The 25,530-nt window shown below is 49.6% G+C and overlaps 1 protein-coding gene across 2 annotated transcripts in view; it reads left to right on the forward strand.

The window, feature by feature from the left end:
* LOC119167374 (3-oxoacyl-[acyl-carrier-protein] reductase FabG-like) overlaps nucleotides 1–25,530 on the forward strand; it is a 151,473-nt gene that overhangs the window by 113,663 nt on the left and 12,280 nt on the right. For both annotated transcript variants that reach the window (XM_075888633.1, XM_075888632.1), the window contains exon 8: nucleotides 7,812–7,875. In XM_075888633.1, coding sequence (XP_075744748.1) covers nucleotides 7,812–7,875 — 64 coding nt within the window. The remainder of the gene's footprint in view (nucleotides 1–7,811; nucleotides 7,876–25,530) is intronic.

The following is a 25,530-nucleotide window of genomic DNA, read 5'->3' on the forward strand; positions in this document are numbered from 1 at the left end:
CACACGCCGGTCGCCGTCTCCACAGAACTTTGCCTCAGTTGGCAGTTCCCGTTTTTTACGTCATCACTCACCTTCACCAATGCAGCGTTCCTACTCTCCCCTTCGACCTTCTACCTCGATTCCCGACCGCCAACTGGAAAACTAAACAGTGCAGCTCCGGGAGGGGAAGCTGCATCTCTTGAACTGCGTCAAACTCCTCTATACCGCCCATCAAATGTTTTATTGGTGTATGTTGAAGGTATACAGACAGAGGCACTAGTAGACACAAGTGCATCACTTTCCGTAATTCGTGTAGACTTTCGTGCCCGCTTGAAAAAAGTTAGGACGCCATACAATGGCCCTCCCCTTCGTTGCGCAGATGGATTACCTATTCAACTTTCAAGTTTCTGTACAGTCCGCGTTTTCATAGATGGTATCCTTCACCACATTCAGTTTCTTGTACTTCCTTTGTGCACTCACACAATCATTTTAGGATGGGACTTCCTTTCTTCGGCATCAGCTTTCATATCGTGTCGTCAACGAGTAATTCATATGTCAGCTACTGCGAGTTCATCTTATGTCGATCCATATAGCTTCCGTTTCCTTGCTGCCGCGGATTGTTTCATTTCGCCAGGAGATGGACGAATTCTCACGATCGCTTCGGATACTATAGTTAACGGTGACGTGTTCATTGCTCCATCAGTGCACTTCAAACCTGCGGGGCTTACCATTGCACCCTTCTTGTGCGGTTTAACGACGGTAAGGCATTGGTCGCCGCCGTGAACCCAACTTCTTCGCCAGTGATGCTGCCCCAGGGCACTGCTGTGAGCTGCTTCGCTAACAGCAAGCCTTTTTCGCTGGTTCCTCTTCACGAAGAATCACCGCCTTTGTCTGCTACAACCAGTACCAAGGCAACCACTGCTGCTTCAAATGCTACCATAAGTCCTCACCTCACTGCTGAGCAAAAGAGAGACCTCTTGTACCTTCTCCAAAAGCACAGCTTTTCATTCGACGTACATTCCAAAGTTTTAGGCCGCACCTCCGTTGCAGAGCACAGCCTCGAAACCGAAGGCAGCTCCATTGTACGCCGCCGCCCATACCGTCTGTCCTCGGCGGAACGGCAAATGAATGAGAAAAACAGTGCCGACATGCTCAAACGGGATATTATTCGACCTTCATCCAGCTCTTGGTCGTCTCCTGTGGTTTTGGTCCGGATAAAAGGATTGCTCTGTCTGTTTTGTGTTGAATACAGAGCGCTCAATAAGATAACGAAAAAAATATGTATACTCGTTGCCACGCATAGATGATGCCCTGGACTCCCTACAAGGCGCACAATATTTCTCCAGCCTTGACCTTCGATCCGGGTATTGGAAAATAGGTATGCGCGAAGCAGACAAGAAGAAAACAGCGTTTGCAACGCCTGACGGGCTTTGCGAGTTCAACGTCATGCCTTCTGGCTTATTCAACGCTCCAGCAACATTCGAGCGCATGATAGATACTGTCTTACGTGTTCTCAAGTGGAAAACCTTCTTATGCTATTTGGGGGACATCGTAGTTTATTATTTTACTTTTCCTCAGAACCTTAAGCGTTTTGACGAAGTTCTTACGTGCATTTCGAACGCTGGGCTTCAGCGCAATAAAAAAAAGTGCCACTTCGCCGGTAGGAGCATCAAAGTATTGGGTCACCTTGTCAGCAAAGATGGCGTTCGACACAATCTCGACAAGGTCATGGCCGTAATTAATTTTCCCCGTCCAGGCAATCAAAAACAATTGCGAAGTTTCCTGGGCCTGGCGTCTTACTTCCGCCACTTTATCAGTCACATTGCTGCCATTGCGGGGCCATTACACAAGCTTCTGACGTCAGGAATGGCCTTCACTTGTACTGACCAGTGCGAGTGTGCTTTCCGAGTCCTTAAACGGGCTTTGACATCAGACGCCGTTCCCCATCGCTTCGATGAGAGCGCACCCACTTTCCTTCACACAGATGCCAGCGGCCACGGAATTGGTGCCGTCCTCCTCCAGCGTGACGACACTTCACGTTAGCGAGTATTTGCGTATGCGAGCCGCGCACTAACACCTGCGGAACAGAACTACTCAATAACAGAGCAGGAATGTCTTGCTGTCGTTTGGGCCATCCAGAAGTTTCAACCTTATCTAATGGAAGCCACTTTACTGTCAATACCAACAACCATGCCCTATGCTGGTTGTCCTCGCTGAAAAATTTGTCTGGGAGACTCGGTCGCTGGATACTCCGTTTGCAGGAGTGCACTTTTGACGTTGTGTACAGGTCTGGCAAACAGCATCAGGATGCCGACGCTCTCTCTCACTACCCTCTGCCACTTTCATCTCCAACCACGCATCCTCGATGCCCCTCAGGTGATCAAGCGGCTTCCTCTGCACTCACGTTATCACCCCTGGCAGTTGCTGGGTCACTATCTTTAAACAGCAGCTCTCAGTTTGCCGCGTGCCAACGTGACGACCCATACTGTAACTGCATCATCGGGTACTTGAATGACTCGCCTTCTCCACCTAATGCCAGACTACGTCGTCGGTTATGACAGTTCAAGCTAGACAACAATGTCCTGCAGCGCTATACTTACAATGCGTATGGGCATCGGTGGGTGCCTGTACTTCCCCATTCACTGCAAAAACAAGTTCTCGAAGCACTCCACGACGACCTATCAGCTGGACACTTGGGATTTCAAAAGAACTACAACCGCGTTAGGAGCCGTTTTTTCTGGCCTGGTGTTTCTACCTTTGTGGCTAATTATGTCGCTTCTTGTGCACTGTGTCAACGCCGGAAACGACGTACTTCTACTCCTGCTGGATTATTACAACCCATTCCATGTCCCGATACACCTTTTGTCGTTGTCGGAATAGACCTCGTCGGATGACTTCCCGTAACGCCAGCGGGCCACCGCTGGATCGTCACAGCTGTCGACCACCTCAAACGATACGCGCAGGCCACCTCTCTACGCCCTAGCTCCACCTCAGACGTTGCCGCCTTTTTTTAGAAGCTATTGTGTTGCTTCATGGTGCACCTCGCACGTTGTTTAATGACCGGGGCAAGGCCTTCATGTCGACAATTCTTGTCGAAATTCTAAAAACTTGTGGCACAGTTCATAAGACCACATCCGCTTACCACCCGACAACAAATGGCCTGACAGAGCGATTCCACCGGACTCTAATCGACATAATATCCATGTACATCGGACCGAACCACGATAACTGGGAGAAAATCTTGCCGTTCATAACGTTTGCACACAACACCGCTGTTCAACGAACCACCGGGTATTCACCTTTCTTCCTCGTCTATGGTCGTGCGCCGACATTCACTATTGACGCCTCTTTCTTCAATGTAACGGCAAAAACGTCCACGACTACGCCAGAAAGCTTCGTCTCCAGGCTCGCTCACGCATGGCAACGTGCTCAACCCAACACGGAGGCCAGTCAACTAGACCGCAAGCAACGCTATGACAGCTTTCGTCGAGACGTGACCTTCCGTCCTGGAGATGAAGTACTTCTTTAGACGCCTGTTCGTACACCCGGATTGTGTGAAAGTTTCAGACACACTTTCTCGGACCTTACGTTGTTAGTGAACGAACATATCCTGTCAATTACCTTGTCACTCCCTTCGAGGTTTTCTCGGACCGTCGTTACCGTGCATCCGAGATAGTTTACGTTTCACGCCTTAAACCTTTTGTTCCCCGTACCTTTCCCGCCTAAGTCTCGGCCGGGCCAGCCGCTCAATTGCGCGGGGAAAATAAGTGTAAGCGTCATTACTCGTTCCATCTTTTCATCTGTACGTACTCATCATCATCACTCTAGTTTAGGTTGTGGGGTACATACTCGAGACAATAAAGAAGAGTCTTGACGGTATACTGGACGCCATCTTACAATATATATATATATATATATATATATATATATATATATATATATTACACCAGCCTGAATATTATAATATTCATAGGCTCTGCCCACACTCTCAAATGTGGAATGTTGAAAAAAAGCGTCCTTTCGAAATTCACAAGATGTACAATGCGCACTTCTACAGGCTGGCAAGCATGTCAATGCAAATCGACGAGAAAAACTAATAACAAACGACAGAAAACACGTGAATATCTTGCCTTGGGCATGAGTGTGTGTCGCGTTCCTGCTCATATACGCGACTTCTGCCCCAATGAGTGGCGTAAAGGAGAGTCTAATGATGTCATTGGCTCACTTGTTTGGTCGACGTGTGAAAGTTAACGCGCTACTTTCTCACGGATGATTTGCGTGTTCTGAGGCAGTAGAATGGTGTTATCAGGAGCGACGTTATTTACAAGGGCGAAAACACCAACTGCGTCTCCGGCTGCATGACATAGCCAGACACACTGGTTTCGGAACTCGTCGTACGGCTGACAGACTTCGACCACATTTGCGACAGTCTTAGAATTCCTATCGACGAGCATCTTGAATGAATCGTGCGGAGGAATGAGACATCTTCGATATAACTTAAGCTGGAATCAACCACACACACACACACATATATATATATATATATATATATATATATATATATATATATATATATATGAATATGAAAGTAGATGCGCTTTCACATAACAACTGTTTATTGTGCCGACGTTTCAACAGGAACCCCGTCTTTTTCAAGGCATAATACGGGCTTCCTGTCGAAACGTCGGCACAATAAACAGTTGTTAAGTGAAAGCACATCTACTTTCCTATTTATAACCTGAAGTTGTTCTTCTATATATATATATATATATATATATATATATATATATATATATATATATATATATATATATATATATATATATATATATATATATATAGCTTCTTCTTAATGATTTCCCATTTGACTGCCAGCAGCTTGTTTTACCCCTTACGTTCTTCTTCTGTGTTTAAGCTGCAGAACTTCTGCACGAAGCGTAGTGTTTTGAGTAGAGTGCACCCAAAAGTGTCAAGTTCAAATGCTCTAGGAGGACTCTTGTTAAATACGACAGTTTCTCTTGGAATACTTCAACGGAAAACTTCTTGTCGGCCTTTCTTTCCACTTGTCTTTCTGTCAGCAAGAACGGATCAGTTGCCGGGCCGAAATTCAACCACTTCCTCAACGCCCACCAATCTTGATCCGGTGTCTGCGTTCATATTTGTGCACATTATATAATAAAATGCAAATACTAAAAGTAAAGTGTATATGTCTTCTGGCCTGCTTCTTCAAACTGAAAAAGGCTTCAATACATAATTCTAAAGGCTAAAGCGCTCGTTACGCTGCGCTGACAATGCGGTGCTATTCTGGAAAAAGTGTGTGGTTCCTACACTTTGCTAACAGGCATGCTGCGGACAAAAACGGACAGAAAGCGGATGCAAGACGGGGTGAATCGTCAGCACGCAACAAAGCATAAACGGAGTGCTCCATATGGATAAGGCGAATGTCGGTCTTTTCTCCGTCTCAGCATGATTGGGGCCCGAAACCCTGGAGAATGCCAACATCCTCTGCACCGATATGTTCCTAGGGTCGACAAGCTACGCAGACATCAAAACGCCCTTCGCCATGCCACTACATGACTCCTGCCCGAAGCCAGTGCAATTCTCCTGCAAGACACGTTACTGTCTACCACCGACTTACACGAATGCTTTGACAAGCTTCGTAACAAAAATGCAGCTGTCGCCGAAATGAATAACCGGACCCCTAGTGCTCTGAACGGTGAATAGTTTCATGAAGAAATCGTGGGTGCTCTGCACTACTACGATAAGATTGTTAGAATTATCAGCTGGCTCCAATCCGTGATGAACGTGCATGCCCCCCTTGCCTCTACCCTCTTCGAAATAGAGCCGAGGCATGTGGGTACGAGCAATGAATCTACGAACTCTATAGCTGCCGGCTAGGATACTACCGCCCAAAACCTCGTCAATCGCAGTTGGCCAAGGGCATCGGGCTTGCGGAGTCACTCTGCCGAAGCTTCAAGTGTCCAGATTTAGCGGCAAAAAGTGTAAGCGGCGGATGTTCTGGGAGGCCTATGAGGTGACCATCCACACGCACCTGGTTTCACCGGTATCTAGAAACTTATGTACTTTATGACGTACTTAGCTGGCGCTGAAAAGCGGGCCATTGAAGGGCTATGCCTCACAGAAGCTAATTACAACATTCCTGTAAAGGAGCTCACCAAAAGGTAAGGCCAAAAAGATCTCATCGGCGGCAACGTTCACAGCCTCCTCCTCATTGAGCCATTCGAGACATCCTCGCAAGTGTCAAGGCTGCGAGATTTTTATAAGCAGATACAGTTAAGAACCAGCTGCTTGGAGAGAATTTGTGTGCAGTGTTTAGAAATCACACTTGTTCTGCCCCTGGTGCTGATGCGTTCATTGCCAGTGAACCTGAAAATCCAGTATCGAAAGCATATGAAGGACGACACAGACACTCCGGTCTCTGCAGTTCAACGAAGAGAAAGCAATATAACGCAATCCCGAAGTTCATTTGCGCTCAAGTTCAAAGCTTGGAGAAGACCCGAACGTCACACGGAAAACCCATGTCAGGGAAATTGTCTGAAGATCATAAGGTAACAGACAACTTAACGCAGTATCATCTCGTTAACGCCATAGCACTGACGCTACATTAATTATCTTTATGTGCCAATTCGTGACCTGGGCAGACATTCCCAGGTCACGGGTCAACTCTTGACCTGGACCTGGGCATACATGCGTTCACTCTGCGGCATACAAAGCCGCGTGCCACGTGGTCTACGAGGCACACCATTAGAGGAGAATGAACGCGGCCATTCATGGAGGTAGGGTATCTGTTGCGACACACCTTTCCCACCTTGTGTCCAGAACTTCTGGAAGAAGATGTCATTTAAACTTGCCACTCTGTCGGACTTCCGCATTCCACGTTGCCTAATTATGCTGCTCAGGATTATCAAGGCGCCAGAGCATCATAAATCTCCTACGCCTCTCAGCAAGGGTACCAAAGATACTCGGGTGCTGACAGGATCGCACCTCCTAGCCAGCAATTGCCCCCAGTGGTGTTAATAAGATCTTGCCGCTGTTGGCCTTGGTCCACCTTGCATGACTCGCAAAATCGTGTTAAATGCAAAAAAAGATGGAAGGCTGGCGTCTTGGCCACTCGTATGACTGCTTTAGCCATCGTCTTTATCGCGACTGCGCGTTTGCACCTCAAGGACAATAAGTACTGTGTCTTCACACTGCAGTGGGAATTCGCCCCAGTCACGGATGCGTTTCTTGGAAGGAGCTCATAGACAGGCATGTGGACCTCACACTCTAACGACCATCAAGTCCAGCGCACGATAAAACAGCGGTATCTACCCAGACTGAGGAGGCCACCCACCATAGGGCTCAAGTACAAAGAACCTCGTCAAAAAAAATCATTTCTCTCGCTCTCTACTGGAGTCAAGCAACCCCGACGTGGCCCCGGGAATATGCTGCTTCAACCGCGGAATTGCGTTGGCAGAAAATGCTCTGAATGCAGGGCACTAGACGCGCGAGGAAGTGGACGCAAGGCGCGGCTTCTCGTGACCACGCAATAAAGAATAAACGAAGTTTTAACTAGAGCAACCAGGTTATTGATCACTTTTCTCAACAAACATTATGTCGGATACAATAATTGTGGTTCTGTGTTGTGTCGATATCTCAAGCAGCTTCAGCAGGAATATCTTGTACGGTATCGCGATACAATTTTAGTGTATCTATGCCCTAACCTGATTGCATGAGAGGCCTAGTGATTCAACGCGAAAGGCGTGATTGAGCAGTTGAAATGTGATGGTGGCAGCATATATAATAAAGTGCATTTCCTTTTTAAATTGCAGCCCCGGTGTGATCAAGACTACGTTTGGAATGAATCCCGAAAACCACGTGCAGGAGCACTTAAAGGTTCGTCTCTTGAACTTTATTTTCTCAAAGTTTAACGTATTTCTATTTAGACTCTGAAGCAACGACGCATAATTTCCCCCTTTTCGCAGTTTGCGCGTTGCGCAACTAGCAACAGCTTAAAGCAAGAACGCCCACCTAGATCATGCCACCTGATCGAACGGTCTTCACAACCATGTTCATTATGCTCCACCCTTCTAACTCACCTCAATTTTTCTTGAGAGAAAAAAAGAATGGCCTTCCTTGTAGCTTTAGCGGTCCTATGGCGCGAATCTCCCACTGGGCGGATACTCTTCCCAGCGACTATGAATTTAGTTTTGCCCAGCACGAGACCAGAAGCGCGCTGCTACCTATTCACCCAGTTGATTCCTTGCAGCAGCTTTTCCCAGCCTCCTAAAGCAGCGGGGCATACATAACTATTTCAACAAGGCTTTGTTAAATCAGGGTACGTTCAGGGGCATTCGCGGAGCCTTATCGTTGTACGCTTTCAAGATAAATACCCATGAATGAGGGAGCGCCAGTTTGGTGTACTCCTCTACCCTTTGGGAAAAATCAATTGGTTCCCAGTCGGCACAAGGAATCAAACTCGGTACCTCCTGCATTTGAAGCGGTTGCTCTGAGCATGTAGCCACCACTGCGGTCGAGTAATAATGGCGGAGCATAGGAGGTTCCAGTCAACGCTCAGGAGGTAGACTCAATTCTTGCCTATGTCTGAACACAGAGACGAAGCACACAAATTACATGGCTCGTGGGTGCTCCCTCATTGTAAGGACGCATTCCTATAAAAGCGAAAGAAAGCACATGTCACTATCCTCTTCATCGCACAGCAGATAATCTGGCGCTAATTGCAAGTAGGTCCGATAGTGATTGTCTTCCAGTAAAAAGCCACTAAAACTGGTGAAAGCAGATCAGGTAAAATTTGTTTTAGGGCCTTTGGGTACATAGTTGGTATGCGAACGGGCAGTTGAGGCATATGAGAAAGAAGCTTTCGCACATTTCTCTATTTATCTAATAGGATGAAATGCTTTTTTGTGGAAATCCAGAACATATCGTCAACATTATTGTAGCATTAGGAAACTGATAGGATTTATAGTTTCCAGTGGACATCCTCATTTTCGTAGCGTCAATGCCTCTTTGTAAACTGTCGATAACCTGATCCCGTTGACGTATAGTGTGCTTGGTAGGACGCATGTCACCTTGCGTGCTCCCCAATTGATGAAGCTAGTGCCCAACCATTGTGACAATATTGTGTCAGGAAGCCACTGACGAATCTAAGAAGATGGGGAGCTTGAAACCGAAAGGAAATTGAGAAAAAAAGTCAGCGTCTACTTTTGCATGACGTTGCCGTTGCAAGGCTGAGGGACGGTGGAACGGTACTTTTTGGTGCGGAGCACTCCAGCGTGTCAACGTGTCTGGGTGCACCTTGGTCTGCTGCTGCTGTTGTATTGGTTTCTTGCTTGGTGCAACAGCGAGTGACACCTGCCTCGGCTTTCGCTATGTGGCGGGAGAGAGCGAACGGCGCCCGCTGACTATGCAAACGCTCTTTCTGCCATGAATGCTGAACTGCCATCTCACACGGCATGGTACAAAAATACACCATCGCTCGCGAGAAAACAACTGATGGAGGGAGCATCTGCCGCCTGGATTGTAGTGCTGGTGAGACACTACTCTTGAGCGTAGTTAAACAATAAAGATTTCAGCATTTCTAGTGCGACAGCAATTATATAAAAACTCTCGGCCGGATTTCGCCGTCAAAGTTGGCGTCATCGTGGGCGTCGGCGTCGAGGTCATGCCCGTATACGTATACGTATATATATATATATATATATATATATATATATATATATATATATATATATATATATATATATATATATATATATATATATATATAGACGCAAGAAAGAAAAAAAATCCAGAAATAAACAGTCACTCGCGCAAAATCGAACGTAGGACCTCTGTGCCCTGAGAGCGAGGCGTACACCACTGAGCCACCACAGAGCACATCCATCATTCAAACGGCAAACTACTTATATCTACCACTAACCACTGCTCACGAGCATCTCGTGGTGGGAGAGGGGGGATTGTGTTTTCAGCTTTACCAGCAAGATGGCACAAAGAGTGCGCGTCGCCACATCGTGCGGCGGCGCCCACTCCAATCTGCTACGCGTGCTTTGCCCGGCTCAGAGAAGGAGAGCGACGCTTCCTCGCGCGCCCTTATCTCGTGGTAGCGAGGAGGGGGAGGTCATACGCCTTGGTTGGCCGCGGGCTTTACCTGAAACAATTCTGCCGTAGTTAAAGGCGCACAAAGATCACTGCAAATATTGCAGTCTTCGTTTGCAAAAAGCGCGCGCTTTTCAAACACACCAACATAGCAAATGAGACGCTCATTCGCGTGCATCCGTACCTGTTCGTACGTTTAATGCGTCATGTGTGGGTGAGAAACGCGGGGCATGTTTGGATCTGCTTTCTAGTCTGCGCGTGACCTTTATATTTGTTGCTATCGCCTTCATTGCTTCGCCTTTCCGGCATAGCTGTGATTTTTGAAATGCAAAGCATTTCTTGGTGAACTTTGGCGACCTTGAGTGTATCTATCTATCTATCTATCTATCTATCTATCATTCTATCTATCTATCTATCTATCTATCTATCTATCTATCTATCTATCTATCTATCTATCTATCTATCTATCTATCTATCTATCTATCTATCTATGCATGCATCTGGCCACCTACGGCTTTTAGCTCTCCCGGCCGTGCCGATAATGATATCAATACCAAACTTGGTATGGCATAACATGACTCTACAACGAGCATATTTGACTGGTCATATCATGAAAATCGTGATATCTATGTCTTGATTGTCATGATTTATATTTTATGGTCCTGCTGCCCTTGCGGTGGTTTCGTTTACTTGACATGTTGAAAAACTAGTATGGTATGACATGATAGCATGGCGAACACAAGTGACAGGTCATAACATGGAAATCATGACATGCGTGTCATGTAACATGACTACATGCCATGATCACGATGTGGTTGTGGCTGTTTCGCCAGCGTCACATATAGCAAACTTCTTATTACGGTACATGAATGGGTGACGAACGTACGCGATTTGTACAAACATGGTAATCACGAGATGCGTGTTATGTACCAACATGACTACATGCCACGCTCTTGATGCACTGGTGGCCGTAGCGCTAGCTTAACTCATAATAAATTTGGTATTACGAGACGTGAATGGATGACAAAGGTATGAGACTGGTACAAACACGATAAAATATGAGATGCGTGGTCTGTACCAACATCACCTCTCACATTCTTGATGTGCTCACGGCCTATTCGCTTGCTTCACTTATGCCAAATTTGGTATTACTTGTCTTTAATGGATGACGAAGTTATGTGACTGGTGCAAATATTACAATCGTGAACTGCGTGTCATGTGAGAACATGACTACATGCCACAGTGAAAGCCTCAATACATCTCGACGTGACCTGGCGCACGTGCGCGCTGGCGTTCGTTTCGTCACGTCGCGCCAGGCGCCGGTCTGCCATATACTCGCACGCGCGCGCCGTGCTGCGTTGTTTTGAAGCATGCGCGTCTGGCATCCCTCCGTCATGAAAACAGGCAGATGCAGTGCTGCCTGGGTAATACATCGGCTTGAAAAGCAGCATGTCGCATTTTGCGCCGGTTGTCGTCGAGCCGCGCCGTCGGACGCTGGTCGCTTCGTCACGCCTGGCATCCGTCGCTCTGCCTATTGTGCACGCACATCAACGTTACGTTTGAGTACATTGAGCCTTTCATGACGTGCTCGCAGCCATTTTGCTAGCTCGACATATACGAAATTTAGTGTTACGTGACGTCAACGGATGACGAAGGTATATGGCTGGTACAAACATGTTATTACTTATACGCATGTCTTGTAAGAACATGACAACACACCACACTCATAGTGTGCTCGCGGCCGTTTCGCTGACTTCTCATATACTAAACTTAGTATCACGTATTTTAAATAGTTGATGAAGGTTAACGACACATTCGAACGTGATAATTATGACACGAAAGTCATTTACGGCCTAATTTACCTCCGCCTCGTAACGTTCAGCTGAATTTAAATTGACATACCAACCTTTCTCATACGTGCTTCGCATATCATCGATTCCCACTGTACGTAAATTCTGCTGTTTTTAAGGAAATGACGTGTCCATGAACACTGCGTGTCTCAGTGTCTAATCAGAACCGCTAGTGGACCTTCGATTTGACCCGTTTTTTACTATCTCCGAAATAGTCGCAGCAAAGTGTAGGACACGGTTTTCGGACCTCGCAAGGTAGCGCTATTATACTTTGTTAGATTCAAATAATGGGTGCATATCTAAGAGATGTAAATTTCTTTCCTTAAAGTTTCAACGTGAACTTAAGGGCATTGCTATGATCTTGAAAGACATTCAATAAGTATGTTGATCTTGTGTTACAATATTTCAAGAAAAAAGAATGATAATAATCACAATAACAAAACATAATTCCCTGCTAGGTTTTAAAAGATGTCTTGTAGTTTTCTATTGACGGGGCTTAAGTACATGCCGCTGAGAAAAGGTTGAACTCAGGAACCAATTCAGATAGCACTGTAATGTACGTACACTGTGTTTTTATTTCACAAATGTATCGAACAGAGAGAAAAATAAAATTTCAAATAAGAACTCCACTGACAAAGTCGAACTTTCTGGAAACAAACTCATCATTGTGTTCAGTAGCCGCACGTCTGAGACTGCATAAAAGTTGGGCTTGCTCAAGCGAATACAAGACGTCTTCTACATAAATACTGGTGGCCTTGTGCTTACCTGGGTATTTACGAGACAGAAATGGTCTAACTCCTGCGATTTATTTACCAGAAACATGTCGCTGGGGCTAAGCGAGGCAAGCGTTTCCCAAAGAAAAAGAAAAACCTTGCACTGGCAAGTAGCTTTCTCAGAAATTATGACTATAACTGGTACTTCAGGCTTCTGTGTTCTCGCCCCGAAAGACGAGTTTAAGGTGCAGTGATTCAGGCTGCCTAATACTTTCAGCAAGGCATTCAAGACTATTTCAGTCAAAAAATTTGAATGCTTGCTGTTTACGTTATTTAGGCTGCACCTCTTTGAAAAGAAAATTCTTTTGTAGTGCGCGGTTTACCCTCTCTAAAATCAATTGTTCAGGAGCTGTTATAAAAAAGCTTTTCTTGTCAGAAATTACTACGCTTAGGCTGACTTAGCTAGGTTTTAGGTAGCTTGTCTTATGTAAAATATCCCGCGCACCGTGTGCTTTGGTCTCCTTATTTGAAAGGACGTCAGTTCACTCAGACAAACAACCTGGGAGCAGTTATTTCGTAACACCACGCGCAACACTTCTGAACAATGAAACCTTCTCCGGTGGCGATAGGCTTGGTTCACATGAAAATTTCGGCCTTTCCGCTGCATTTTGGTTACATCATCGGGTAGTTTTTTCTGGCCTGGAAACAACACTTTTCCACTGACCACACTCTCTTGTCTTTCTTCGGAAGCTGTAGAAGTGCTCTGGTCGAAAGGAACTTGGTTGCCTGCTCCACCATCTTCATCCAGTACCTCTAGCGCAGTTGCTGACAATTCAGAGAGTGACCTATTTCGCACAGCACTCGCCACTTGTCCTTGAAAAATTGCATTGGTCACCACCATTCAGAGTTTAAAACACGGTAGGCTTTGCGTGCGTGTGCATGAGTAGGCTGCAGCTCTCCAAATAATGCAGCAAGATCCGGTAGGCACCCTAATTACTTGTTTACAATGCCAAGCGACCGTCCTTCCTCTACACACCATCAGCTCTATAAGGGAAAGAGTGTGGCCTCCATTCATTTATTCACCTATTTACACTTAACGAAGTGCCAAGTGCGCTATGGCAGGTGTGGGTAAACAAGGATATGCAGAAACGAAGGTAATAACAATGAAGAAAACACAAACAGGTAACATAATATTGCCATTTCAACATACAATGATAAAGTAATACAAAATATCAAGAATATGAAAAATAGAACAAGCAAGTACCATATTCAAATAAACTACTGTGTTTAACTTACATGACGCCTGTTGTATATTTCCGCTAAAAGACTTTGCGATCGCCATGAATGAACACAAGAACCGTGTAATGAATTCCAGTCTTTGATGAAACAGAAACAAACTGAACTTTAACATCTCAGTTCGAGCATAGTAAGGCCACAAATTTAGGATGCGAGAACTTCTCGTCGTCGACTGTGGGGTAACTAGGTGCATTCCTTGCTGTTTGACAGTTCAACTGTAAAAGAGACGATGCTTCACAAAATTTTCAGCGGGTCTATTAGCCAAAGTGAATGGAGTGGAGGTAACAGCAAGCAAGATAACTTAAAAAAAGGTAGGAAGTCGCAGTCGTAAGATGGCTGTAAGGAAAGGACTTAAAGACGCCGAAGAACGTCAAACCAGAACTGGAGAAGACGAACGGCAGGTGGCGCGAAGGCGACAACAAGAAATGAAGAAGAGGAGAAGGCACGTGCGATTACGAGGCAACTGTGCGCCAATCAGCTGATGACCACTGGTGGCCCATAGAGGTGGCGTGCCACGATTGGACCACGTGCTACCATTACGTGGCAGTACGCTGTGTGGCTGGGAACGAGCCGGAGCAGCGGCAGACGGGAGCCAGCGGGCCGAAGCGTCGGACGCAGGCGATCCAGGTTCCGGCCAGTGAACGCGGCTGTCCACGCTACTGTCGTCCAACTACCAGCTGGGGTGGCATTGCCGGCACGAGTACTGCATCTCGGGGCGCGGCCTGGCCTGCTGTTCTCTTCCTTGCCGAGGGCATCGCGGATCTCAGCGAGGAGTGTCCGCGGTCAGCTGTTCAACACAGCGATGAACGTGGCCTGGCTAATGGTCACGGTTGTATCGAGCATCGCGTCTCGGCGCACGTTCTTCGCTGGACGGGCTGGCCATTCCCCGCATGGAGCATCGCGTCTCCGATGCGGGTTGACTGCTCAGTAGTCGCACCCATGCCATCAAGCGCCGGTGTCACCAGAGTGTCGCACATCGGCAAGGGACGAGCGAGATGTTCTGGCGGGCGAGACACGGGCTTGTGCACGGAGGACCACGGAGCCAGGCGAGGTCCAGGGTGGCCGAGGATTGAGGGGCCAGGTGAGTTGCTGGCTGGTCGAGCATCGCGTCTCTACGCAAGCTGATCACTGGCCGCCAGATATTGTGATGGTTAAAGGACGTTCGTCAGTATGTTTGCTTATAGCGGTCGAGAAAGGATTAACAACCACAACTGATGCGAAAAAAAGAAGCTTTATATTGCACACTAGAGGAGGAAGTGACACTTGTTGAAGAGCTGCGCGAACCAATGGCTCTGCGCCTCCTGCGCGGGAAACACGCCCCCAAGCAGCTGCAGCAGCCCGATGAAGGCCAGCGTCGGGTGCGGCAGGTGCGGTGGAAACACCTACTCCTACAGGCACGTCTTGTTCTTCTCGGTTTTGTGCACTTCCTGGTCCAGGAATGGGAACGTCGCAGTATGGGTCCCCGTCCTCCCGACATGATGCGGTCGTCGACATGCGCGAGGGCAAAGGTGGCACGGCTCGAACGGCTGACCGCACACGGATGCGCTACCGTGTGCAGCGCCGTTGAATCGGACGTCGCGACCAACCAAGCAGCCTGGGTCGCAACTCTCGAGGTCCAGGATCAGGCCACGCTCACGAGGACCACACCAGGTAGGCCTCGCCTACGAACCTGCTCGCGGCCACTGCACCCAGGCAGGAGCCGTTCAGCAGGCCCCGTCCTTGGACCTTGTATAGACCGACGAACTCGACCTCGAACCGACACACCGGAGCTCGACCTGGCCGACACGTACGGGTCCCACGTCCGGCTCAGGAACGCTGCCAGGAACTCGTCCTCTCAAGCGGCGCACCGCTTTCTCTGCCTTCCTGGCCTTCACCCTCGAGCTCTTTTTCGCACGTTTCTCGGTACGGCTCGGCACCGCTGGCGATCCTCGATTCAGCCAGCAACTCTCCTGGCCCCTCGATCTTCGGCCACCCTGGACCTCGCCCGGCTCCGTGGTCCTCCGTGCACACACCCGCGTCTCGCCCGGCAGAACGTCTCGCTCGTTCCTTGCCGATGTGCGACACTCTGGTGACACCGGCGCTTGATGGCATGGGTGCGACTACTGAGCAGTCAACCCGCATCGGAGACGCGATGCTCCATGCGGGGAATGGCCTGCCCGTCCAGCGAAGAGCGTGCGCAGAGACGCGATGCTCGACGCAACCATGACCATTAGCCGGGCCACGTTCATCGCTGTGTTGAACGGCTGACCGCGGACACGCCTCGCCGAGATCCGCGATGCCCTCGGCAAGGAAGAAAACAGCAGGCCAGGCCGCGCCCCGAGATGCAGTACTCTTGCCGGCAATGCCGCCCCAGCTGGTAGTTGGACGACAGTAGCGTGGACAGCCGCGTTTCCTGGCCGGAACCTGGATCGCCTGCGTCCGACGCTTCGGCCCGCTGTCTCCCGTCTGCCGCTGTTTCGGCTCGTCTCTAGCCACACAGCCTACTGCCACGTAATGGTCGTGCGTGGTCCAATCGTGGCACGCCACCTCTATGGGCCACCACTGGTCATCAGCTGATTGGCGCACAGTTGCCTCGTAATCGCACGTGCCTTCTCCTCTTCTCCATTTCTTGTTGTCGCCTTCGCGCCACCTGCCGTTCGTCTTCTTCAGTTCTGGTTTGACGTTTCTCGGCGTCTCTAAGTCCTTTCCTTACAATGGCATATTAATCTTACAGCCTAGCCTTTTCTTTAACTGCTTCTATTCTTTAAATTTCGTACTGCTTGTACGTCTTCCAGACAACGGACGCGCAGTCAACAAAAGGACGAATTAACAATCTTTATTAGAGGATCGTTGTGTCTTTTGGAGATTTAGAGAGTGCGATGTAGACAACTTAGCTTATTTCAATGCTTTTTTGCATACATAGTCAATATGCTTGAATTATGACATGGTATGTGTGAAATCGACATTAAAATACTTATATTCGGACGCCCTACTGACAGTACTGTTATTATAGGAGTAATCAAGAACAAAGTGTGAGTTCATACAAAAAGAAATACTCATGGTTTTCTTAAAGTTAATGTGCACTTTCCAGGTGTTTAACTCATCAAAAAACCCAGAGAATGACTCCTGCAAGTGATAGTGGTCAATGTGTACTTTATTCACATCATATAAAACGCAATCGTTGGATAAAAATAAATGGAAGTGAAGTGGTTGGCAGGGAGGTCATTCACGTAAATTAAAAAAATTAAGTCTCAAGAACGCACTCTCGTGGCACTGCAGATGCTACAATAATAACAGCAGAGTTAATTGACGTGTAAGAAACAAACGGAAACCGAGATTACAAAAAGCTAGATAGACAGTTAACCAAAGGAGATTGTTTCATATCACATCAAGTTTAGCAAAGCGTTTGAAATTTAATACTGCGTCAAACACCTTTGAGAAGTGTATAAAAATAGCTTTAACCTGGTCGCCGTGATTAATGCTAAGTGATATATTATGCGTGAATTTGACTGATTGCGTTGTTGTGGGGAAATCACACCTAAATCCTTCTGGTCATTGAGATAGTATAATTGGTTTGATTCCAAGAAGAGCGCAATGTGTTTATGAACGGTAAATTCTAGCACTTTGCAAGATTGAGAAGTCAATTATATGGACCTGTGCTTCAAAAGTGAGAGCTTAAGGCCAGATTTACAGCGAGGAAGAACCTCAGACACCTTCCAAGAAGAGAAAACAGTGCCGAAATGTACAGATTTATTGAATGGGATAGTTAAATCACTGTATTGCCAGACGGAGTAGCCAATTACCTATTCATCGTGTATCCTGTCCAGGCCTATGTATTTTACATTCGGTTTTATGATAAGGCTACAAATGGCTTCACTGGTTATTTCAATATCACTGATTTGTTCACAACGACGAATTTTATTATGTTCAAGACAATGCATGAGATGTCTTGAGTCTGCCGTAGACGTTGTTGTGAACCCGTACATGGCACCGGGATAGCCAGATGGAGTCTGGACACAGGTGGAAGCACTTTGAACACCAGGACATTAGAAGGTGTGGACGTCGCAGGAACCGCCGGAACAGCAGCGGGTTAACCAGGGCATCTTGCAGGTGGTAGGCGGCTTGGCGACGCAGTAGGGCAGGTCTTGTCTAGGTCAGCGGTTGTCTAGCTACGTCCATGTCCCACGTGCGCGTTGTAGATGGCGCGGGACGCTGCCACCACCTCGCTTACGCGGAGTTTTTTTTATTAGACGCGGGTAGCTTCGGGAGCACAGGCGCAGGAGGACGCGGTCGTTGGCCGGGTCCCCAGCGCCGAGAGCCCCGACGATGACGGCGGCTACCGTTACTCTCTGGTAGCGGCAACGCAGGTAGTCGGCGACGGGTTGGTAGAGTGCGAGCTTGTCGTTTTGCGTGTTGGTAAAGGCGTCTAGTGTGTTCTCGAACGGGCAAGCCACGTCGATCACCAGGGTCTCCTCCCCGCGAACCAAGACAAGGTCAGGACGCAATCCAGTGTCACCGACTGGCCGGTTTTCTAACGCCACGGTGTAGTCACGGGTAGCGGCCTTGCAAAGGCGAGAGACCACCGCGTTGTGCCGTGCCTGAGACATGGCGCTATGCGTCATGCAGTGGCATAGCACGTGCGGTAGCGTCTCCGTCGCGTAGCCGCAGACCCGGCAGCGTTGGTCTCGGTCAGGTGGGCCCCACATGATGGCGCCATTCAGGGGTAGCAGGTTGAAGGTAGAGGCGCGCCCGGTGAATAAACAGACAGTCGGCGAAGTGCGTGAATGCTCCCGTGGTAATGAAGTGGGAGCTCGCACGATCCGCCGAGACGCAGGCCATCACCTTCCCCTGGTTTGGCTGGTTGTGGAGGGCGTTATCCCGGACGTGGGCCAGCACATCTCGTAGCGTCCACATGACCCGGTCCCTTTGTGTTGAAGGAAGCGTTGCGTCGCCGCAGGTGATGGTGACATGGTCCGGCCACAGGGACCACGAAACTTGTAGCCGTCGGGACGCCTTACGGGCCTCGGTCCACACGCTGCGCAGCTGGGTTGCCGGCATTGAGTGGACGACCTGTAGGGCGCCGGAGAGGTACGCCTCCAACTCGTAACGGGTAGCCTCCCATCCGAGGCGGCTGGAGGTGAGCTCGTACGCGTCGGACAGGGCGAGGTCACATAGCGACTGGTCTGGTGTCATAAGGAGCTTAAAAGCGGAGTCAATACGGCAGATGTTCTATAACTCCGCTGCCACCGGGATCACTATAGCTCCTCCGGAGGCGCTCCCGTAGACGTAGTGGGTCGAGGCGTTCACCGGTAGGTACAATGTACGCTTGACCATGGACCTGATGGCAAGGTCCAACCAGTGCCAGTCTGATTTGGTCAAGACACTGCACCTCATGGAAAGTTTCAGGGCGGGGAACACAAATGTCTTGAAGGCGTCAATACGCTGCTAGGGGGCTAGTAGGGAGGAAAAATAGCCGTGGCGTTGCGAATGGCGTCGTCGATGTCATTGGTCCCCGTTCGATGGGGAAGGCGGAAATCCTACGGGCGTCCGAGGTAGCGGAGCGGCTCGGAGTCGCTCAAAGCTGCGACCGGGACGCCGTAGACCCGGAAGACGGTCGGCCGCATTCCGACGGGGTGACGCCGCTGAGGTGCAGAGTCGTACACTTGCTCAGGTTGAGGAATAGCCCGAGCTGTGTTGCCAGCGTCTCGACTATGTCGATGTGTTGCTGAAGGAGGGCAGGACAGTCAGCCAGGGGCGTCAGGTCGTCGGTATAGGTGAGGATTTTGTGGTCGTCGCCTGTGCCTTGGACGCCTCGAACCACGGGGTCTATAACCAGGTTAAAGAGCAACCCGCTGAGCCGGCAGCCCTGGCGTAGACCCGAGCGAATGACGACCGGTTCAGTCATGCCCTCTGCAGCAAAGATGACAGTCTGGTTGTTTAGGTAAATGTCCTCGATGAGGGCGGTGAACGTCTCTCCAGCACCGGAACCACAGAGAGCCTCCAAGAGGGCCTGGTGAGGCACGGACCCGTCGGTGTTTGCGAAGTCCAAAAGGGCTGCACAAAACTCCGTGCCACCGGCTCAGGCTGCGTCCATGCGGTGCTGGAAGATGTAGTTCAGTTCGAAAACGCCGTCATACGGAAGGAAACCTTTTTGGCACTTAGAAAAGACCTGGTGATCGATGATCCAGGTTTGCAGGCGTGACGCAAGACACTTGACATATAGCTTGGAGGCAGTACAGCCAAGTGCAATCGGTCGCCAGTTGCCCGGGACAGAGGGATCACCTTTCTTGTAGATCGGTACCGTACGCGACGTTCGCCATCAGTCCGGGGTGCGACGGTGGTGAACGCAGGCGTTGAAAAAAGCAGACAGAAAGCGGGCCTCCGAATCGACGGACCTCCAGTGCTGGTAGGTCAGTCTATCGGGACTGGGAGCCGTGTTCTCCGGCTTCCGGAGCCGTAGAAGAACCTTGTCGGCCGAGAACGACGCCGTGTTGACCGGAACAGAAGCCGCCGGTCGTTGGAACAGCGCTGACGTGTCTGTTGTGCGAGGTGGCCAGGTGGAGGCCCAATGGTCCTGGATGTCTCGTATAGGGATGGTACAGGACTGTGTTGGTCCCTCCATGATCAGGCGCACGGCACGTCGGCGGTTCCTGCGGTAAAGACGCTGAATCTGTGACACATGGTCGGGGTTGACGTCTCGAGCAGGGCGTCCCGGTGTTGACGGTTGGAGGCGGACAGCCTCCGCGGCCAGAGCAACAGCCCGAGACCACGCCTGCTCACACGTCGCCCATGAGTCTGGCGTCGGGGCTGAGCCGAGCGTGGCTCGTAAGACGCGGACCTGCTTCGCAACCAGCATGGTGTGGTCTGGTGGCATGTCCATAGTCGGTGCTTCGACAGGAGTGTTGTGTGCGCCATCGTCGGCACCATCCGCACCAGTGTCCTCCAGCCACTCGGAAAGTGAAGGGGATGAGGAAGAGCGAAATCTGGCTGACGAAGGACGGCGGTCGACGACGGGGCCGGCAGCTGGGACACTCTGTTCGTCCACCGGCTCGTTGGCCGATGCGTCGTCGGAGTCGTCGGTACCGGGGACGTCGGCGAGCTCCATGGACATCCATGAGGAAGCCCTCGAAGCAGACGACGTGGAGCCCGGACCGGTGTGAGGACGAGAAGACAAGCCGGGTGCGGACGAAACCTCACCAGTCGTGGACGGGGGACCAGGATCTGGTGGCACGAACGGTGGCGTTCCGGGAACCGAAGGCGACTGCCGAAGCGTGGAAGAGCCAGAGCCGGAAGTGGCTGAGGAATGGTCCGGCATGGTAGACGCCTCAGAGCTTGACGCCGACACAGAACCGGTAGCCGAAGTGCTGGAGACCAACCAGGTACTCTAGGATGGCGTCGATGTGGAAGACTTGCCTCCACGACGTCTTCGAGACCGAGAAACTGTTGCTCGGGTCTGTAGTTCTTGTGGGGCTCAGCAAGCTGTACTCGAAGGAGCTGGACCGGAAGATGGTGGGGTTTCTGTACCAGAAGAACTGGAGGGAGTCGCCTTAGGCTGCCGTGGGTTGCGAAGAGGTACATAGGGGGTGTATTTCTCTTGCGCATGCCGTGCCATGGTATGCCGCGTCAAGGAGCGCTAGCAGTTGAAGTAACTCGGGCAATACCGGCAGGGGTGGAAGGGCTCGTTCATGGCAGGACCCGGACAGTCGTGGCGGGCAGGCAGCGAAGTCAACCTGGCATCACAGGCGACGCACCGGTAGAGACGCCTCGTTGGCCGAACCCCGTGTTTTCGCTCCATGTGGGACCGCCAACGCGGAAAGTCGCAGCGAAACTGATGTGCGGGCTTGGCATCCATCGCAACAGCGATAAGTGCAACGTAGCATCCCGGACACGGGCACGTACACCGTAATGATGCCCTCGTGAACGATGGACGGTCGAGAGCGAGAATCGCCCGACGCTGTCGCAGAAACGCCATTAGATGCAGGGGTGCCAGGACGAGGCCGCTTGTCCGGTGGCGGCGCCGGGGTGCTCAACCCCGAAGGGGAGCGGGACGCCGCCGACGGCTACCGGAACGCGGGACGAGCGGCTCGATGAACACGGCAGGTGGCCGGCGGGGGGGGGGCAGGCATGGCCAGGCAGGGACTCCTCCAGGTGGCAGGACCTCGTGGACAGACGTCCGGGCAGGAGGACTCGGGTGACGACGCCGACGGCGGCGAAGTGGTCACGATGACCAGGGTCCATTGATGTCACCAGCGGGCATTGGCGACCAGACCGGGAGCGGCAGGCAAGAAAAAGCTTGAAGATTCTCACCACTCCCTGAGGGCGTTTTCTCCCGCTGGCTGGACTGGAACGCCTCCTCTGTGGATGTCCACGTCCCCGTGGCTTGATGTCCGGGCCGAAAGGCTCGGACGACGACGGCGGCGAGGTGGTCACGAGGACCGGGGCCCGTGGATGTCGCCAGCAGGCATTGACGACCGGGCCGGGAGTGGCAGGCAAGAAAAGGCTTGTAGACTCTTACCACTCCCGGAGGACGTCTGGTCCTGCTGGTTGGCCCGCCGCGTCGGTAGATGGCCGGAGACTCCTGCGATGGTACAGCAGGGCCGAGGAACCAGGTGGACCCAGGTACAGCGTTGCTCCGTGCGACCAGGAGGGGGGACCTTCCAGGGCAGCCGGCTCCCCGGGAGGGACCGTTCTCGTCTTTTGGCTATGAAGATCAAAAGTGGGAGAGCCACGTGTACTATGATCTTAGCCAAAAGGCCGAGAAGCACAAAGAAGGAATGGTGTTGTTTGTTAGAAATAAACACGTAAACAAAATAGGTATTGAAATCAAGTAGTATGGCTAGCGGGTCAGTTATGACGTCATTATTTATTTTAAAATAATAGGGTGAGGCAGCACAAGGCAAAACGGAACGTCCTGTATTCATCCATAACAGATCCGGTACCTGAACGCGAGCAAAGAAACGTTTTGCTGTTTCCATATTTAGTTCAGTTCGCACTTACCACTCTGAAACCTGTCTTGGGCAATGGGATCATTAGGTCTTCGGGAGTGCCTAAGCTGACGGACAAAACGAGATAAATGTAATAAATCACGAGCAATCCATAGAAGATTTGCATTGCTTTTCTTTGTCTTAATTGCCATGAATCCTCACATACACGACCATTGGAAAGGTTAAGATTATTACACTCAACATAGCCCTGTGTAAAAGAATTATGCTCCTATGGCATTCAAATCTTAACTTGTTGGCACGAATGTCTTTTGCTTATAGCGCAATAATGATTGAGACGAAAAACAGAAGGAACACAAATGATCTGACGTCGCAAATGACAATTTTGTCATAAAATAAGAGCTGTCGACTGCAAGTCAACGCCCACGTTGTCCCGTCTGTTTTCGTGTTCATCGGTTTCACTCTGTAACGAAAAATGCAACCGTATCAACTAGCCAACTTTTCATACTACTACCAAAGTATGGCCACAAGCCAAACTAACCTTCTACTTTGTCTCGTACAAGTGAGCTAACTAGCACTCAAGTCTGACTCGCTTACTTAAGGAACGCCTACCATGGTATGGAAGAAAGTGCGTCCCGATACATGATGATGATCCTTTTCGGAATGAGGTGACACATCAAGCATAGGATAGGTCACTTCGATTTTATTATGTAGGTTGCGTACACTCTTAGTCCGATCCTGGCTAGACTGCACGCCCACAGGTGGTAAATCAAGCGAAATTATCGACGCTTCTAGGTGGCTCCGTAGCCGTGTTTCAGAGAAACCAGCCCGATTTGAAGTGGCCTTCAGAACAGTCGGGACAAACATTAGCCAGGATTTTAGGTCAAATTATTCCTCGCAAGATACAGCCTGCGGTTAGGAGTGACATCTCCGTAGGCGGCCCGGCCATGATGTGGTTTCGGAAAAAAATGCATTACTTTACGCTTTTGACAGTGGTTTTTTGGTGATAATGCGGCGGATAAACGACTATTTGCGAGATTAACATGCAAAGCACAGCCCTGGAATCGAACTCAGGACCGCATGCACCTGAAGCAGATGTTTCACCTATTGCACTACAGCGCCACCGCATGTACGCGAGTCTTGTTGCGGTGGTGTATATTTACCAAGTAAATTTTTGCAAACCACCGGCGGAACCTTGAACTGTTCTTGTGCCATGTGCATGCATTTGATCAGCGAATAGTTTGAAGGGCTTCATGAACTCTAGACAACCACGGTGAGCGCTTTCGGCTCCGACTTCGGTTCATGGTGCGCCGTTCCGCAAGAACGATTAACGTATGTTTGTGCGTCGTTTTAGTGCTTCCTCGTGAGCTGCGGGGGTTACGCTCACCGAAATTCGCGGATGAGGCTGTGTTCGGCAGTCGAAACCTGCGTCTGTTTCTCGCACGTGCGTTTGCTGTGACAAATTTCGCTGATTGTGTCGGGAGGTACAGGCGTGTCAGTTACAGCAGCCTATACTCAACTGTTTGAACACAATGCGCTTTTGCACGTAAACGTTTTATGGGTATTTAGCATGCCTGCTCTAACATTTGCATTTCGTACGCACGAACTGCCACAAGCTGCACTCTGGGGTACCAGCACCTTTTTAGCATTTCAAAGATTACTTATTTTTGCAAATAAAATTTATGCGCATTATTTCGCTATATGAAGTGGTTTTTACTAATTTTCAGCCTTTAATTGATCTTATTTATGTGAAGTGGCCACTGTTACTTTTATTCAGCATCACAACACAGTTCAAGTGAGTGCCAAAACGCGTGCCAACGTCAAGTATGACGTACACAAATTAGCTACGGACAGGTAGGTCTCCCTCCAAATACATCATGCTTCTGCACTTTCTCGAACGTCGGCGTGCAGTTGGCGTCAAGAAATGGTGCTGAACTAACCTCTAAATGTTCATCGTTACTGCTAGCAGTTCCTTTTTAGAAAATGGCGATTTTCATAGCAGGTACATTATCGCAACAGCAGAGCACCGGTTGCCTTGGTCGTGGTTCACTGTTACAAATCCATGCTGGAATACGGTAACTGTACTTAATATTCAAAGAGTGAGTAAATGTCGGTGAACTACGCTCCGCTGCTGAATTCGATTGGTTGATTTATTGATTGATATGTGAGGTTTAACGTTCCAAAACCACCGTATGATTATGAAAGACGCCGTTGTGGAGGGCTCTGGAAATTTCGACCACCTGGGGTTCTTAACCGTGCACCCATATCTCAGCACTCGGGCCTCCGACATTTCCGCCTTCATCGGAAATGCAGCCGCCACGGAAGCCGCGACCCACGGGTCAGCAGCCGAGTACCTTAGCCACTAGACTACCGCGGCAGGGCTCTCCTGCTGACTTCTGCACCAGAGTTCTGACTTCTGTACTTGATGTTTATCCTCAAAGTACGACACTACTAATCAAACATCGACCAAGCGATTTTCCATTTTGATCTTTTTCTGTCTCGTGGCCTTCAGCTTGTTTCTTTTTTGCCATGTTTTCTTAAATCATCAGTTCAACTTGTTTCGTCGAACATTAGGATCAACATTTATAGGCCAGTGTTTCAGGAAGCTGTCGCGCATGCACTAGTACTCTTTTATTTAGTGCATGACACAGTGTC

Source organism: Rhipicephalus microplus, chromosome 3 (genome assembly GCF_043290135.1).
Source record: "Rhipicephalus microplus isolate Deutch F79 chromosome 3, USDA_Rmic, whole genome shotgun sequence".
In the NCBI taxonomy this organism is placed as follows: domain Eukaryota; kingdom Metazoa; phylum Arthropoda; class Arachnida; order Ixodida; family Ixodidae; genus Rhipicephalus; species Rhipicephalus microplus.